This window comes from Juglans regia, chromosome 1 (genome assembly GCF_001411555.2).
Source record: "Juglans regia cultivar Chandler chromosome 1, Walnut 2.0, whole genome shotgun sequence".
In the NCBI taxonomy this organism is placed as follows: domain Eukaryota; kingdom Viridiplantae; phylum Streptophyta; class Magnoliopsida; order Fagales; family Juglandaceae; genus Juglans; species Juglans regia.
In genome coordinates, this window is record NC_049901.1 from 43,671,106 (window position 1) to 43,688,866 (window position 17,761).

The 17,761-nt window shown below is 36.3% G+C and overlaps 3 protein-coding genes across 3 annotated transcripts; 2 read left to right on the forward strand and 1 right to left on the reverse strand.

Moving 5' to 3' along the window:
• Positions 1-1,745: 1,745 nt before the first annotated feature.
• Positions 1,746-6,842, forward strand: LOC108995947 (nuclear transport factor 2-like). The gene is made up of 7 exons (XM_035683413.1): positions 1,746-2,044; positions 2,643-2,902; positions 4,107-4,413; positions 4,576-4,697; positions 4,799-4,858; positions 5,726-5,807; positions 6,341-6,842. Exons 1-7 carry the CDS (start codon positions 1,750-1,752, stop codon positions 6,436-6,438), a joined length of 1,224 nt encoding a protein of 407 aa, XP_035539306.1. The 5' UTR covers positions 1,746-1,749; the 3' UTR covers positions 6,439-6,842.
• Positions 6,843-7,190: 348 nt separating this feature from the next.
• On the reverse strand, positions 7,191-9,337 carry LOC108996024. The gene is made up of 4 exons (XM_018971751.2): positions 9,136-9,337; positions 8,108-9,003; positions 7,699-7,871; positions 7,191-7,584 (listed from the first exon to the last, which is right to left on the reverse strand). The coding sequence occupies exons 2-4, from the start codon at positions 8,939-8,941 to the stop codon at positions 7,455-7,457; spliced, it is 1,137 nt and encodes a 378-aa protein (XP_018827296.1). The 5' UTR covers positions 8,942-9,003; positions 9,136-9,337; the 3' UTR covers positions 7,191-7,454.
• A 4,069-nt stretch (positions 9,338-13,406) lies between these two features.
• LOC108996014 lies at positions 13,407-17,242 on the forward strand. The gene is made up of 2 exons (XM_018971729.2): positions 13,407-13,908; positions 15,263-17,242. The coding sequence occupies exons 1-2, from the start codon at positions 13,686-13,688 to the stop codon at positions 16,864-16,866; spliced, it is 1,827 nt and encodes a 608-aa protein (XP_018827274.1). The 5' UTR covers positions 13,407-13,685; the 3' UTR covers positions 16,867-17,242.
• The last annotated feature ends 519 nt before the right edge of the window (positions 17,243-17,761 follow it).

Genomic DNA, 17,761 nt, shown 5'->3' on the forward strand with positions numbered 1-17,761 from the left:
GTTGAAATTTAATCACTTAAATCTTCAATAAACAATACTATTATTCGTCTTTATTTATCACTTTTATTCATATTGATGAGATAATTTTAAATAACGTTAACGTCTTTGACTCTGGAGAATGAAAAAATTAACCACAGTTTTTAAAATGTAAAATATTTTAAAGAAAATAACTATGAACCACAGCCGTTAAAAGCAATCTTTGTTTGATTGTAATGGACGGTTGTGATTGGGCAGCACAACTGACTGCCGTGGTTTCGCGCGGTATTGCCCTGGCGGCAACAAACTATAAAAACCAGCGAAATAATGGAGAAGTTTGGCAAAGCTCTCTCTCTCTCTCGGCTCACATATCGATCGTCTGTGTATTTCATTTTCCTTCTTGATCTCCTTAGTATTCTCTCTCTCTCTCTCTCTCTCTCGGTCTCGCTTGGAATCTTTATTCTTTTTTCCCCCTCTAAACTCTAAAAAGAACTGGTTCTGTGAACTGTCTTTTATTGGACGCGACAAACCTCCATCTAAAACCGGCCTGTCTCTTGAAGATAAGAGTTTCGGAGGTGCTCCTTTTTCCTCTTGGTGCACCCACTGCATGATTTTCTTGAGAAACAGAGCAAGGAAGAGACTCTGGAAATGGCCTCCTGGTACCTACGCCAGGCCAGGGCCATGCAGGTTGGCACTCACACACTCGTATATGGGAGCTTAAGTTAATGGGTGATAAGGGGTTGTGTTGGGTTTTGCAGGTGGGGTCGCACTTTACCAATCATTACTATACGGTTCTTCTGGTTCAGCCCGATCTTGTATATAAGTTCTACTCCCTAGGCAGCACCATGGTTCTGGTTGATGGAAATTCAAGAAATTATGCCAATGATTTCATCGTAATTTCCTTTGGGAACTGTATCTGAATAGCTGCCTATACATATCTGTTAGCATGCTTATGTTAATGTATAATTTTTTTTTTTCATTTTTGCTTCTTTTTGGTTTTATTCTTGTGGGTTCTTGTTAGATTGATTAATGCTATATATATAAATATATATATATATATATATATATTCATATATATATATATCACCTCTGCCCTTTGGACCATCTTTTATTTTTTTTTAAAAATAAAATAAATTCAAAGATTAATAGGCAATATGACCTCATCATTAGAATTTTCCTTTTTGAATTGTTGGAGGAAACGTGAATCAGCCTTGGTTAAATTCTATCACTCGGGGTTTGTATTTTTTTTTTCAAAAAACCAATTTAAAAGGAATATGACTGAGGAATGGCTTCTTTTTCCAGGATTTTTCACTTCATGAAGATGAATCTGTTTGTGTATAGTGCCGGTTTAAATTCTTTCCATGGTTTCCATTTGAGGTGATAGTTGTCATACCACAAATCTTTCCAAAATTCTCTCTTTCTTGCCCACAGTAGATGATGTGCTTTCCTTCTTGGATGAGATAATATTTTCCAAAACGAAATATTTAATTTGTATCAGCTTTTCTATAAGTAAAAAATTTCATTAAACAGGGCAAAAGGTGCACAGTTTCAATCTTCTTCTTTTTTTTGAAAGAGTATTTGTTTCATTAAATTTATAAATTTTCGTGTATAGTGGACTAAGGATTACTCTATCTATCCTCAAATTCCTATTTTGGAAGGTCTCCCCTTCTTTTAGTTAAGCTACGTTTCTCAATTATTCTTGCTCAAACATTAGCCTAATGTGCTTTATGTTTTCTCCATTTTTACCTTCTGCAGCAAATTCATAGACTTCTCATGTCACTAAATCTTACTGCAATGGAGATCCAGACTACGAACTCTCTTTATTCAAATCATGGAGGTGTTTTGGTGGTTGTTTCAGGAATCGTTAAAATCAGGGGTTCCAGTAAAAAGAGGAAATTTGTTCAAATCATTTTTCTTATACCTCTAGGAGATGGTTACCTTATTCTCAGCGATATCTTTCAGTTCATTAATGATGATGCAAGTACATACCAAAATCAAGCACCCATTCCGTTAGGAGGCACATTCGACACTCAACTGAATTCTTCTAGCTCTCTTCCGGAGCCACATGGTAATGCCGCTGCTTTGCTACGAGATTTGTTTTAATTACTTATCAAACAAAAATTGTTGAATTACCCTTCTGCAGAATATTGTAAGTTTAAGCAATTATTTGTATATAGGACTCATTGTATGATGCAGATGTCCGTTCAAATTAGCAGTTATCAGTTTTACCAACCCTAGACTATGGCAAATAACTGGGCATGCGTTTAGTTCCATGCACTTATAAGACTAGTTATACCGTCATTAATTCTTTCTGCCTTTACTAATTTATGGAGAAGAAAATGAAAATGATTTGTGTAGGCCTAGGACGTACATTTGATTTGAAAAAAATGGATCTCACAATGAAAAAGTGGTTTTTTCATAACTTTTTTATAGAGGGGCTGGCTCGCTATTTTTTAAAGGGACTGCATGGAACTTGCATGACTAGCTAGGCCTGTATCTAGCATTAGTCTATTCCTTAATCTCTGCAAAATGCTTCTTTTTCTCAATTTTTGGAATCTAGCTGGTTTAGGTTCTTTAATAAGAGACAGGATTGCCTTTTTGCTGTTCTCTTTTCTTACTTTTGCTTTCATTTCTTTTGTTCTCTTTTAACCATGCGACTTTGGAAGCTTTGGACTTTGTTTGGGGGCAAGAGATGCATGGATTTGTGGATGAAGTCCTTAGAGAGGATGATCCAGTTGGTGAGTGTAGTCTTGCACAGCAACAGCAGCAAGAGGATTATGGGATTGAAACTGCGGGGGAAACTTCTGTAGGGGAGAATGTGTCTGCTTCATTTCAAAGCATGGTAAACGCCATGCACGAAGGGCCCCTAGCTCCAGCCATGGAAGAACGTGTGGGAGAGGCACCAAAGAAAACTTATGCTTCTGTTGTATGCACCTCTTCCATTATTAGAGTGTGTGGCTTGCCTGAGAGCGGCTTAATTATTCACCTGTCTCTCTTTGAGTGCATTCTTAAATGCCCTGTTGCATTTGTCTTTTGCCAATTATATGCCTGTGCACATGTGCGAACAGTTGTGATTTCACCTGCAGTATGTGCCTATGCCCAGTTTACATTTCACTTGTGTATTTGTTCTTCATATGTTGCATTCTTAGAAACATTTCTTTGAAATGATTTGAAGACAATTATCACTTGAGCTACACAATCCTGAACCTCTCATTGAACATTATTGACGCAATAACGTTTTAACTGAGAGAGCCACCATAAACTTCCCTACAAAAGCTCTCAATCTGTTCTGCCAGCATCCGGTCACACAAATAAAATCCCCTTAGAAGCTCCCCGGGACCCTAGACAATACCAATCACCATATCAACAAATTTCGTCTTTTGGAGGCAAGTTTAATAATGACTCAAAACTTTGAATCTCCAGCTGTGGAAGAGTTAAGGGAAAGGGTATCTTTGTCATGGAAGAATTGAAGGTCCACCTGGTCATATCACAAATTTAGTCTCTTGGAGGCAAATGATATCGACCTTCAATTTTTTAAGCAAGTTTCAAATCCCAAGGAGTTTATCAGCATTATTCACCCCCTCTCACTTTCCATGACAAAGAACCCTTTCCCTTAACTCTTCCACAGCTGGATTCGAAGATGACTTGAGATGAGTTGAAATGAGCTAAGATGGATTGTGAATAGTAATGAGATGAGTTGTAAATAGTAATGAGATTTGTGAGTTAAAATTGTTAAATAGAAATGAATAGTAGTGAGATGAGTTGAGTTAAGTTGAGATGAACTGAGATGACTTGCGAATCCAAACGTCTCCTTAGTTTTTTCAGTTCTTTTTTACTCTTTTTGCTGAATCGATGGGCAAAGACCTTCTGGGAGAGAGGAACGGGAGTTGTAGACTAATGCAAATTTGACACGATTTGCAGAACAGAAACATGCATTTGGGTCAACATGAAGGGATTGGTTTCTGTCATTAGTTCTTAAAGAAACAGATTTGTCTGTGTTTGGTATTCATGTATATATTCTCAATTACTAATAATGGGTTCGTCGGTGATTGGTAGAAGTTTGGAATTTCTTTAATGGTGTTGGATTTTGTCTTATTTATTACATGTTTACAATGGTGGAAACTTGCTAGTTGCGAGGATCTAAAGGACAGCCTGGACCATCATTTTCTGCCCGGCCATATTTAAAGAGAAGTTCCCCAGCTACTTCAGAGTGGAATCATACACCACAGCCTGCTGCTCAGCATTCAAACTCTACATTGTCATTTGTGCCTCAAGCTAGCGTAGATGCGGTGGAATCTTTACATGGAAATTCCCCCGCTACTTCAGAGAGGAATCAAACACCACAGCCTGCTGCTCAGCATTCAAGCTCTACATTATCATTAGTGCCTCAAGCTGGGGTAGATGCGGTGGATGAGGGCTTGCCAGTAGAAAAAGAAGGTCAATTTCCTGATTCATGTTTTGAAGATTTCACTCAGTAATGTTGGCTCAATGACCCTAAAAACGTCAGAACATCCTCTTCATTTGTCTGAGCTTTTGTCAAATTTTCAGTAATTTCGTTTTTGAAGTTCTAAGTTGATCCTTCCTCAATCATCCCTCCAGGTGAACCGAAATCTGTCTATGTGACGAACTTGCCTCCTACTGTTGCCAAAAAAAAAATCAGGAAGAAATTCAAGACATTCGGCCAAATAATACCCAATGGCATCTTGATTAGGTCACAGAATGTGAGTTTCTCATTTTACTTTTTGACTGTTTCGTTTTGGGTTCCTTTTTTTTTTTTTTTGTATAAACTTTAGAGAAGCTAAAGAAGCCTTGGTATGTACAGGAAAGTTGCTATGCTATGGTCGAGTTTGAAGACCTTATTAGCGTCCAAAATGCACTCGAGGTTTCTATTTCTGTTCTTTTTTCTCCACGTTTAATTAGTAGAGGAAAGTCTTCAAGGCATTGAGGTGAAAAATCCTTTTGTTTGATGACATTTGTTTTACCTCAGCCATCTGCCTACCCAATTACAAATATTTTAATTGGGTCCTTTGTTGACTTTGGCAGCATTACGCACTCTAGCCAATCATGTAGATGTGGATAGAAATCTAAGCTTGTAATTCTTGTAATTTTTATTTACTATTTAAAACATTAAAAACCTTGTTTAATTTCTTTATGAACTGCTTTTATCTTCCGGATTGAGCTCTTGATCGAGACTATATCATTATTTTTGTGATGTCAGTACTCTGTTTCACAGATATATACATTATAAGATGAATGTAACATGGACAGCTACTCTCTCTATATATCGAAGCTTAGAGATCAACTATGTTATTGATTTATTTTGGTTTCATTGATTGCTATTTCCAGTAAACTGCATTAATATGTTACTAATCCACACTGCCATTGGGGGATGTCCCATGTTATTTTTCCATATTCACAAGTCCAAAAATAAAAGTCCTTCAATTTCCAATGATACTCTTTTTATCCCTTATATACTCGTTTCACTGTTCATCAAAAGCATAGTACCGAAACCAAAAACATGGTACCTGGATGGATTTTATCTAATTAATATTATTTTCTTCAAATGTATGTTTTGTCAAATGGGACTATATTTTTGAATCTGGGGGAATATTTTGTGTGCCTAAAAGAACCAGCCTTCCTTGTGGTTGTAAATAATGTCTTCAATAATCTACCGAATTTTGGAAGGATTTATATTTTAACTGTCAGGTCTGTAAGATGATATTAGCCGGCATAAAATGGTCCTCTGCAGGCATCTCCAATACAAATGGCTGGAAGTGAAGTCTACATTATAAGGAAGATGCCAGTCGAGAGCAGTACTTATCAAGCTGGAAGTATGTGCCTAAAACTACTTTGATGAGATGTATTTATTAACCCAGCATGGTTGGTTGAATTAAAAAATGTAATTTAATGAACATATTCCTTGGTCATTCATTCTATAATTGTATGCAGTGTAATTCTTAATCTGGAATTTTGCAATTGCTCTTTATGTCAATTTGGGCTTAATTATATCCCTGGAACATAAAAAACTGCCAAAAAAGTCTTTGGAATATATACAAAGAGCAACTTCCAAAGATGGATTCAATGGTGGCATGTTCCCACTGCTGGAGCATTGTGATGGCCCTTTGTCTGTACTTGTGGTAGTGATGATGATTACTAGTGTCATGGTTGTTAGCGTGTTGAGAAGAATAAGCAGCAAACTCCTTCCTTTCAGACTCAGAAAACAATAACTGCTGTGATATAATCATTACACCTGATTGAACTTTCGTGTTCAGTATCATTTACTTTTCATGTGGCATGGTATACTTGGAGTAGCCACTTGTCTTCCTTTTGTTTTGTTAACATCTATTTGAAATGACTAAACCAGGAAGGGGTAGAGGAAGAGGAAGAGGTAGAGGAAGTGACCAAATGGTTGTCACAGGGGGAAGGTTTGAACTACTGGGATGCTACACGGGAGATGATTAGGATAGTGGTGGATACAACAGACTGAGAGGCAATGATTCTTATTAGCGTGGTTAGTGATGATGAGACGAAAAAGCCTTGGGCAATCATTCATGGGTCAAGCATTTTCCTTCATGGTTCCAGGAAATATGTTGTAGTTTTTCAGATGTGCCATTTTACGTGACTGGATTGTCGAGAAGCTTGTTTCTTATTGTAGTCAAACGGTTTTTTTTTTTTTTCTTTTTAGTGACAAACATTTCGTTAGTTTCATGATGAATGAAGAGGAATCGTTGCTGTTCTTTTCATTGTGCTTATCCCACAAGTAAGATAAAAGAGTAGATGCGCTTGGACAATCTCGTATCAAAATGCTTGTTTTTGGACTCTGTGCAAGAGCCAAATGCCCGGAAAAAAAGGTGATGCAGGTCCTGAAAAACTCTTATTTATTTATTTATTTATTTTTTATCTTTTTGTTGAGCAAAAGGTATTAATTGATGTTTTTCAATTTTCGATTTAATTTAGGATTATATTTTTAAATTTCTGAGCAGGGAGGCATTAATAATTTTTAATTTAGTAACTGATATTTTTAAAAATTGATTTCATAAAATCTCCGAGCTGGGTAATATTTGGAAAAATTGCATATTGTCCATTGTGGTTGTAGCCTATCCAAACTAGCTGTGTTTCCATAAAAATTTCCATTCTGAAGTCCTTTCGGAATATGTTAAGAGCTTAGGCCTATATAATTTTTGTATCTATATATATATATATATTGCGAAAACTTTTGCAACCAAATGGTGACATTGAGTATGAACTCTGGCTTCCATTGTCAGTTTACCTGTATACATAAACAATGTTTCTCTATACACATACAATAGTAAGGCCATTCTTATTCTCGAATAATGCTATCCTCTACCAGCCAATAGCTCAGAAAGAACTGCCATCCTCCCCCTCTCTCTCTCTCTCTCTCTCTCTCTCTCAAGGTTGAACTTGCAGAAGGTTCAAAACCTATGCGCCTTGGTCACAGGGCTCCCACAGCCCAATTTTTAAGCATTTGCAGATGCGACAGCTCCATGAAAATGTGATGGCATGCCTTGGATCTCTTCTGGCACAACACTTTCATCCACATATTCCTCTGCTTCCCAGAGAAAACTTGCATATGCTGCATGAACATGGCTGAAAACCAACAATCATAAAGTTAAGTTGCATGGCATGCAAGTGCAGAGCCTGACTGGAGAAAATAGATTTTTTTTTCCCATTCTAATGTATGAAGTTTTCTTAGATACACACCTATCTTGAGGAGAAGTTTGAACTGCTCGTTCAAAGTAGCTTGAAGCCCTATCTTGGTCATGACTGAGCTCCCATACTAGCTTAGCATATTGTGATAGAACTTCACCGTCCTTGGGATCTGCTAGTATTGCACGAGAGTAATACTCTTCTGCCCCCTGAAGATCTCTCTTTGACTGTCAACACAATAAGATTGTAAGCATTACTATTAACACGCCAAGATGAAACATAATTCCTAAGAACTTGAGAATTAAGTGAAATCATCCCCTTGTTCAAATGTTTAGGCTTCTGAAGTATACAGTTATCCATGGTTGAAAAATTAAAAGAAAAAAGCCATTATAAGCCTAATGATTGCACAGGATGAGAAAAGCAATATGTCCAAATGCAAACAAATAAATATGGCAAAACTAACCTGATACAGAAACTGAGCATAATTTCTCAAAAACAAAGGGTTTCCAGGATTTTCCTCCACCATCCTCTTAAAATGCGCCTCAACCCCTCCTTGATTGTCCCCGCCATCCCCACCGGAGCCTATTGAGTTGAACTCTCCTCCGCCCCCACCGCCTCCGCCGCCTCCTCCGACACCAACACCAATACCAATGCCTAGCCCTCCTGCAAGAAACATCCCTTGACCAAGTCCAAAATCCTGATTCCAAATTTCCTCCCTAACACTGGCCTCCTCTGTCAGAGTCAGGTTTCTTGTTTTGTTCTCTAGACCGAGAGTTTGTGCTTCCATCGCCATGACCATCTCTTCACCTCTTTCATTCCTCCATAGTGTTTTTTCATTTTCCTCCAACCCATCTCTCTCTTCATCATCCTCTGTATAATATTCTTCTTCTTCATCCTCTTCTTCTTCTTCATCTTCGCATTCACCTCTCGTTGATGGTATAGTTTGCAACATGAAGAACTTGGCTCTGCCCAAACTCTTTCTGGGTTCTTCATTGTTGCTGCAAGAAGCATAGGCTAGTCCTTCCAAGTTTCCTTCAGACTGAGCTCTTCGAAAGCCTTTATTCCGGTCGAGGTCAGCAATGGAGGGAGAGATTGGGGAGGAGTTGCGAGAGAATGAGGAGAGGTTGAGAGACCCAGCTTGGTGGAGTAAGAGTTTGTGGTGGCTTTGGTGGATGGTGGGTGTTGGGTGCTTGAGGGTAATACAGGTTTCATAGTGATTGAGGTTGTTGTTGGGACTTTCCGGGAAGGATGAGTGCAGGGATCCAAGTAATGGTGTTGAAGAACTTCTGAGCAGCATCTTTCTTCTTTGATAATAGAACTTCAGTTGTTGTTGTAGCCGCTTGTTTTGGGTATAGAGCCCTGTGCAGAAAATAGAGTTAGAGCCAACTTGAAGGAGCTAATCTTTTCTAGTCACTAAAGCAAAAAGTAAAATTAATGTCACTTTTCCTCAATATAAGATACAGAATAATGGAAAAACAGAAGAAAATTTACCACTTTTGAGAAGTATAAGAGATTCCAGTAACGATCTCAGAGAACTTTCAATGACAATGGACAAAATCGAAAGCTACCTAAAAGAAAAAGGAAAGAGAAAAGAAGAGCTGTTCAGAATATAGAAACTGAATCAAATAGTTGTCCGCAGAGCTCCATTTTATAAGAAAGACCAATGCGTTTCTCTTGTAAAAGACAAAATCCAAAGAAAAACATTTGAATGGAGGAGAAGAAGTGATGTAGTTGCTAGCTGGGGGTGAAAGATATCAATTTGTTCTCTAGCATCAAGAAAATTCACAGGAGGAACCTGACAGCCTGAGCTTTCCTTGAATCCTTTCCATGCAATTGATGCGGGTGGGCCTCTGAGGCATATGCACCGTTGGATGGATGCTATTGCTACATCATCCACGTTGAGAGTCAGACTTTATACACATCATGAGTTTTACCAGTACACGTAAATATCCTACATCATGCACGTGATCTTTGTTGGGACTGGCCTGATCTTTGACTCTCAACCGTACACGTAGCTAAAACTGTTCATCTGGATTCAATTCTTTTCGGCGTGGGTGAGTAACTGGACAGATTTCTCATCACCATCCTACGGTCTACCTGTACGTTATCTTGGACACCATATTTTGGAATTAATCATATTTATACACCACATTATCTTTTCATTTTCATCCTATCATATATATGATATATTTATAATTAAAGAATAATTCTTTATTAAATAATTATTTATCATTTAATAATAATAAATATACCACATTTTATATAATAAAATAAAAATAAAATAATAATATGATGTATAATATTACTTTATATATATATAATTTAAAAAATAATATTTGAGTTTGCAAAAATTGCACATTCATTTTAAAAGTTACGAGTAAATATGAAATATATAAAATAATTTTTTAATAATAGATTCTATTTTTTTAAAAAAATAAGTGTGCAATTTGAATAAAGTATCGGATGTCATATCGATTAAGACACTGGAATGAAATATTTCGATACCGGTATCGTTTCGAAATAGTCGATATATGAATAAATTATATATATAAACTATATTTCAAAATAATAGTCTATAAATAAATTATATATAAATACATATATATATATAAATTATAAATAGTCTAGTCTGAATTGAGAGTCAAAAAATAAGTTTATAGTTTGAAAAAATAAAAAAATTAAAGGTCGAAATATCGGCTGGTACGGATCGAAATACAGACCAGTACAGGCCGAAATATAGGCCGATACGAAATATATATAATACTTGTATCGGACCAGTGGCCGGTACAACATATTTCAACCGTGTTGACCGGTACGGTACGATATTTAAAACAGTGTGTGCAATACTTCTATATATAATTTATGACTTTATCTAATATTACTCGTATAATTAAGAGAAATGATAGTTGTTGTCATGAGTGCGTAAGCACTGTATAATCATTTTGAAAAAAATGAATAAATATAAGATCCATATAAAAATAAATAAATTTTTTAATAGTAGACTCCACTTTATTTTAAAACGATTGTATGATATTTACGTATTTCATGACTATATGTAGCATTACTAAATAATTAATGGAAACTTTTGCAAGAATGAGAGTGATTGATCAAAATTTTTGTTTTTGTTTTTGTTTTTTTTTTGTTAATAAGATTTTTGTTTTAGACTTTTAACTTTTTGCAATAATGCGATGGACGATATTTTTTTTGTTTGTTGTTCTTCTTCTTCTTCCTTCCCATATGAACACACAGAAAATATCATATTGGTGTGGTACTTGATGATCTTTTGCTTCCCCGGCCACTAGAACATACCTTAATATTTGCAAGAATGCGAGCGATTGATTGATCAAGATTTTTGTTTTTGTTTTGATAATAAGATTTTTGTTAGACTTTAACTTTTTGCAATAATGCGATGAACGATATTTTTTTTTTTTGTTGTTGTTGTTGTTGTTCTTCTTCTTCTTCTTCTTCCTTCCCATATGAACACAGAGAACATATCATATTGGTGTAGTTGATCTTTTGCTTCCCCGGCCACTAGAACATATAATAACCTTAATACATAATTACTAAAGTTAACACGTATATATATATATATATATATATATGCTAATTATTCCTAAAATGGTATAAGATGATCATGAACAAAGCCATGGTCAAAGTCATGTAAATAATTAATGGTTGGTGCAGTAGTAGTAGTACATGTTATTCATCTAAAAATAAATAAATAAATGTTTCTAGAGAAACACTTTGGAACTAATTAACTTGCTTGTCTTCGCTATGCATAGCATTTTCAAGTGATTAATATGATCTGGGCATATACATATATACACATATATATATATATATATATAGATGCAAATTTGCAATATGCAGGTGGTGGTAAGGCATGTGTACATGGAGTGCAACGCTGGATCAGATTTCCTAGCCCGTTGACCGACTGGTCTGAGTCCAAGAAAGTGGCAGCAGTTTAATTTTTCTAGTTTGTCAAAAGTTCTTGTACATGGGTTTCCTTCCCTTTACTGATCAGGTCTTGAATAAAACAAAAAAAAAAGAATTGACTTAAAACAAAAAAGGAAGAAAAAATGCATGGTGCATGCATGCAGCTAGCTAGCTAGCTAGCATGCGTGACAAGTAAATGTGAATTAACGTGGTGCATGCATGCATGCAAGCTGCTGAATATTAACACCAGGTGAATTAACGTTTTCTACTTACATTGCCCACACAAATAGATAATTCTACTTAGTCATCGAAAGTGTCCCTCACCATCCCGAGCCCTCATCTCCTTGAGTCTTGCAGGAACGGAGGAGTCTTTGGTTATGAAACACGACTTTAACACTATATTTATTTATTTATTCTCAAAATGAATGATTCAATTACAATAGAAAATCAAAATGGATTTGATCTATTGATCATTGGGCTCATACTCTTTGATAAACTCTTGAATTCGTTGGGAATATCTGACATTGACCCTGACAAGTTCTTCTCCTTTCCGTATTCATAATAGATTACAGTGATTTCTTTCAATAGAATTCGTCAAGTTATTGGAGGAGTTGTATAATAAAATGAAATAAACGTTATGAAGGATGGAGCCTACCAAATTGAACCAATCTCCAAAATGCAAAAAATCACTAACATACTTTATTCAATGATTTTGGATTTCCTAAATCTCAGCTATTATTTTGAAATTTACTGGTTATGATTTTGCAGCTAGCATTACCACTTTTAGGAATATCACCATATTTTTTAGGACATTAATTTTTGCCAACATTGAATTTCAAAACAACAATTAAAATGTGAAAAAAACCTATCCTATAAAACATGACCTTTCAAACTCTAGAAAGGATCAGAACTTTATGATCACAATTTAATGTATATTTTGTTTATAATTTAAAAGAAGGCAATACCAACAGCTCGCTGTTTCCTTTTTTGATGTGAAAAAACATAAGCAATAGAGTTTTCTTCTGTCTATGTGATCTTGTTATCAATCATTAGAACAGCAAAATGAATACAGAATTGTTATTATTATCGAAAAAATAGTTCGAAAATATATCTCGAAAGTATATTTTATTTTTTTATTTTATTTTTATATATTTTTTTAATCAATATAAACATTTTTTAAAAGAATAAAAAATTCACAATATTTTTAAAATATACTTCCTTAATTATTAAATAAAAAAAATTTAAAATCCAAATTCAAGAAAAGCATTTCTCAAATGAAAACGTAATTCAACGGTGAAGGTACCATTAAATGCAGCAATTGCAGAGCTTTTAAGGGCTTGTTTGGATTCACAAGTCATCTCAGCTCATCTCAACTCATCTCAACCCATCTCATTACTATTTATTACTATTCAACAACTTTAACTCACAAATTTCATTACTATTCACAACTCATCTCATTACTATTCACAATCCATCTCAGCTCATCTCAGCTCATCTCAAGTCATCTTTAAATCCAAACATCTCCTTAGGAATGGATATGAAAAAAAGTTGCGCTCAAGATTTTTCTCGAGAAAGTCATTCGACACCTCAGCAGTTACAACCACCAGATCATAATGATACACAAAGCATGAAAAAGCAAAGCAAAGCAAAGCCAACCCAACCGCCGGTCCCAACCAACTTTCGCATCAAACATGGTTGCCTTAACAAATTTCAAAGCAACCCATCCCCTCCACCCATAGGTCACGTCCATTCTCTCTTATCTAAAAGAGAACATGCTTTATTAGTCTGCGAAAATTGTTCAATAATTATATCTAAAAGAGAAATGTGAGAAACGTTGGATTTGGCATTCATAAATAACTACCTCAACTCTAATGATTTTATTTCTGTCTCGGCGAATCCAGGAAGAGTATTGTTCTGTTAAAACTCCAATAATTTATACCTGACAAAAAATCAAAAAACCAACCCCAAACATTAATAAAAAAAAGAGCTTCAGAGGGAGATGACGGAAATCGTTTGCAACTACGACAAAAATAGTACATTATGCAGAGCAGGAGAAGAGGGCCCCACGACATGACGCCCCCTTCAATTTCATAGATTATTGGAATATGGGGGTGGGGTTTCGGACCCGTGTGTCTCTCTCAGTTTCAGGGGCTTCAAAGATCAAAGTTTTGAGAGCCATCTTCTTTAAGGTTCTATTGTATGTGAGAGAGCTTTTGGCGATGATGTTTGGTTGCAAGTGCTTTTTTTGGAACACGGTCACCGATTTCTCTTCGCCTCCCGAGCCCAAACCATTCTCGCTGCCGGCTCCGATTCCCATATGGCCTGAAGGTACGGGGCTTTTGGGTCTCGCTAAAGAGTGTGTTTTGGGTCAATTGTGGTTGTTGATTTTGCTTTTCTGGTTAATGGGTGTTTCTGGATTTTGTTGGATTATGGCTTGATTGTGGAAATGGATCATGGGTTGAAGATGTTGCCTGATCATATTTGTTTTTTACGGGTACTGTTATTAGTCTATTTTGCTGAGTAACTATGTGTTAATCCGATATCATGTATTGCAAGGAGGGATTTGATATTTATAAAAATGTGCAATTTCTTTCTCTTACTGTTCGGGGTCAATTTGAACTTCGTGTAACTATCCGAGCTTGAGCTTGATCGCTTGTGTTTCCCTTTTCGCTTGCCCTGAGAATATGACAATTCTGCGAGAGGGGCCGTTATTTATTATTCAGCTGTATTCTATACTTTGGCAATAGGGTTCGCAACTTCGTATTGTTTTGTCGGCAGGCCATTTTGTATTTGAATTTTGCAGAGGGTAAAAGGGAAAATACCAATTAATCTTGAATTGTTTTTATTCTACTGTTTAGGTGACTTGGATTGTTGTTAAAGTGTGTGCTTTTGTTAAAAATAAATTCAAAGCTGATCATACATTTCAGAGGGGGCACCCGTTGTACGCTTTTCATGACATGATTAACTATTTGGAATAGAGAAAACGTTTGATGTCTTTTCTTTTCATTCGGGTGTACTTTTGGAACAATGTAGGATCATTCCTCGTGAAAGAGGTTCTATAAAATTGATATGAACTTGTGACTTTTGTTTTCCAGAATATCTATATAAAGACTTTTATGTTCCTTGATGGATAGCTTTTGTTCTGTTGAAGCTCATGGAGTAGGGTGTCCCTTCAGAAATTGTAAACTCCTTGAGAAATTCCTACATTCTGTCAAATTGGATATTGGATTTCTATTCTTCAGTTAAGATTATTCTACGAACATGATTTGTAACTTCAGAGCTCCAGCACATTGTTGGTAAAATCTCGCCTTACGCACAAAGTGCCAGAGCTGAGCACTTTGCTTACCACAAGCAAAGCGTAAAAGGCGTGCACTGCTTACCAGCAGCACCTGGGGCTTTCACCGGCATTGCTAGCACTTTGATTTTTCCTTTGATAACTAAATAAACTTTGAGATCTGTCTGTTTGTTCCATAACCTTTTTTTTCTAGGTCGGCACTTTGTGTCATTTATGCTTGCTTGATTACTGTTGGTTTGGATATGTATATTGATTTCATGTTTCAAGGGCATTGTACTTTATCAAAAATATGTTTCAAGGTTATTTATTGTGCATTTTTAATCTCTTGTTAGTATGAAAATTCAGTTTGCTTTGTTAAATTATTTTACTGCATCCTTGCCTTCTTAGGTGGAAGTTTTGCCTCTGGAAAATTAAGTCTTGGAGAATTAGAAGTTATTAAAATCTCCAGCTTTGAGTTAATTTGGGGCTCTAACCTGACACAAGACAAGAAGGGTGTTACATTTTATAAACCGGTGGGTATACCTGATGGTTTCTATTGCCTTGGCCACTACTGCCAACCTAACAGCCAGCCTTTACGAGGATTTGTTCTTGTGGCTAGAGAAGTAGATACTCATCTGTCAGAAACCGCCCATGCTCGTGACCCTGATCAGTCACCTGCTCTTCAAGAGCCCCTTGATTATTCCTTAATATGGAGTTCTGATTATGGAAGCAAGGAAAATAATGGTGGATGTTGTTATGTTTGGCTACCTCAGCCACCTGAGGGTTACAAGCCCATGGGCTGTTTGGTTACTGACAAGCCAGACAAGCCTGAGTTGGATAAAGTGAGATGTGTTCGAGCTGACCTAACTGACAAATGTGAAATTTACCGCCTCTTACTTGGTACCAGTTCTAAATTTCCAAATTATCCATTTCGAGTTTGGGATACGAGACCCTCCCACCGGGGAATGCTGGGGAGAGGAGTTCCTGTAGGGACATTTTTCTGTGGTAGCTACTGGAATGCTGGAGAAGAGCTGCATATTGCATGTTTGAAGAATCTAAATCATATTTTACCTGCAATGCCAAACATTGATCAGATTCATGCACTAATCCACCACTATGGACCCACTATATTTTTTCATCCTGAAGAGATCTTCTTGCCATCTTCTGTTCCATGGTTTTTCAAAAATGGAGCACAGTTGTTCAGAGCTGGCTTTTTAGATGGTGAGGCTATTGATGCAAGTGGCTCAAATTTGCCAGCTGGGGGAAAGAATGACGGGGAGTTTTGGATTGACTTGCCAGGTGATGATCGGAGAGAGAGTGTCATACACGGAAACTTGGAAAGTGCAAAACTTTACGTTCATGTCAAGCCAGCTCTAGGAGGAACTTTTACTGACATTGTAATGTGGGTTTTCTGCCCCTTCAATGGGCCAGCTAAGCTTAAAATCGGGTTAGTTAATATTGCTCTAAGTAAGATTGGACAGCATGTGGGTGACTGGGAGCATATCACACTCCGTATATGCAACTTCACTGGAGAGCTTTGGAGTATATACTTCTCACAGCACAGCGGGGGTGAATGGGTAAATGCTTATGATTTGGAGTACATAGAGGGGAATAAAGCTGTTGTTTACTCATCAAAAGGTGGGCACTCAAGCTACCCTCATCCAGGAATCTATCTCCAGGGCTCCTCAAAGCTTGGGATTGGAGCTAGGAATGACTGTGCTCTAAGTAACTTATATGTAGATTCAAGCGTCCATTATCAATTAGTTGCAGCAGAGTATCTTGGAGATGAGGTTGTTACAGAACCTTTCTGGTTGCAGTTTATGAGAGAGTGGGGTCCAACTCTCATCTATGATTCGAGAACTGAACTGGATAAAATAATTAAGATTTTGCCTGTGATGCTTCGTTATTCGGTAGAGAGCATATTCGATAAGTTGCCAGTGGAGCTGTATGGGGAGGAAGGTCCTACTGGGCCAAAGGAGAAGAACAACTGGGTGGGAGATGAAAGAAGCTAGATTTGTCGGAAAACCTCCATGATTGATTGTTGGTTCTTCATCTCCTGCTGTTTATGTTCATATACACACACGGTTATCTAGTGTTGTTTGAAGGCTGGTGTTGTTTAGCCGTAGTAAATTTGTCATTCTTGTATAAGCATGTTTAGATAGAATTGCAGCATGGCGCTCCAGTTGAACAAAGGATCCTTGGAAGTGGTGTATTTTAGATTTATGTTTAGGTTAGCCCCAAGTAGTTGTGCTGCGGATGTCATACGCATAAAAAACATTGAACGAGTTTCGGATTGTTGATGTGTGTATTTGTATGTATAGCCGATTCATCGGAATGTTGTAACAGACGTTTGGATTCATAGTAAAGTTGAGAGACAATTTTTTGATATTTTAGTTGTTTGATTGCAAACATCTTGGCATTGTAAAGCCAAGGTGTTACTGACCATCCTGGATCATATGCCAATTTGAACATATTTTTTTCAATCCAGTTATTGTGAAACTGAAATGAGCAAAAAAAAAAACTCGATGGATCTACTAAGGTTCTGATTGAATGCCAAGGGGATGTTTGGAGAATCAGATGAGATGAGAATTTTGTAAATAGTAATAAAATAGTTTGTGAATGGTAATGAGATAATTTAAGTTAAGAATTTTTTGAATTTTGATAAAGGAGAGATAAAAAGTTACATAAAAAATATTATAAAGTTAAAATATTGTTAAATATAATTTTTTAATATAATTTTTGTTTTGAGATCGAAAAAGTTAAATTGTTTTTTTATTTGAAAGTTTGGAAAATTTGCAATGATTAGTTTGAAAGTGTTTGTGTTTAAATGATATTTGTGAAGGAAATGAGATGAGATAAAATGAGACGAAATGAGATGGAAATTGTTTTCAAACATTCCCATATGAA

What these genes read in the sequence shown, in the direction of transcription:
- LOC108996024 (XM_018971751.2), bottom strand. Translation starts at nt 8,941, where the DNA reads ATGCTGCTCAGAAGTTCTTCAACACCATTACTTGGATCCCTGCACTCA. An exon ending in ATGCTCAGTTTCTGTATCAG is followed by an intron (nt 7,872 to 8,107) that starts GTTAGTTTTGCC and finishes TTGTGTTGACAG; the next exon opens with TCAAAGAGAGATCTTCAGGG. An exon ending in CAAACTTCTCCTCAAGATAG is followed by an intron (nt 7,585 to 7,698) that starts GTGTGTATCTAA and finishes GTTGGTTTTCAG; the next exon opens with CCATGTTCATGCAGCATATG.
- LOC108996014 (XM_018971729.2), top strand. Translation starts at nt 13,686, where the DNA reads ATGGGGGTGGGGTTTCGGACCCGTGTGTCTCTCTCAGTTTCAGGGGCT. An exon ending in GATTCCCATATGGCCTGAAG is followed by an intron (nt 13,909 to 15,262) that starts GTACGGGGCTTT and finishes TTGCCTTCTTAG; the next exon opens with GTGGAAGTTTTGCCTCTGGA.
- LOC108995947 (XM_035683413.1), top strand. Translation starts at nt 1,750, where the DNA reads ATGTCACTAAATCTTACTGCAATGGAGATCCAGACTACGAACTCTCTT. An exon ending in CTCTCTTCCGGAGCCACATG is followed by an intron (nt 2,045 to 2,642) that starts GTAATGCCGCTG and finishes CGACTTTGGAAG; the next exon opens with CTTTGGACTTTGTTTGGGGG. An exon ending in AGAAAACTTATGCTTCTGTT is followed by an intron (nt 2,903 to 4,106) that starts GTATGCACCTCT and finishes GAAACTTGCTAG; the next exon opens with TTGCGAGGATCTAAAGGACA.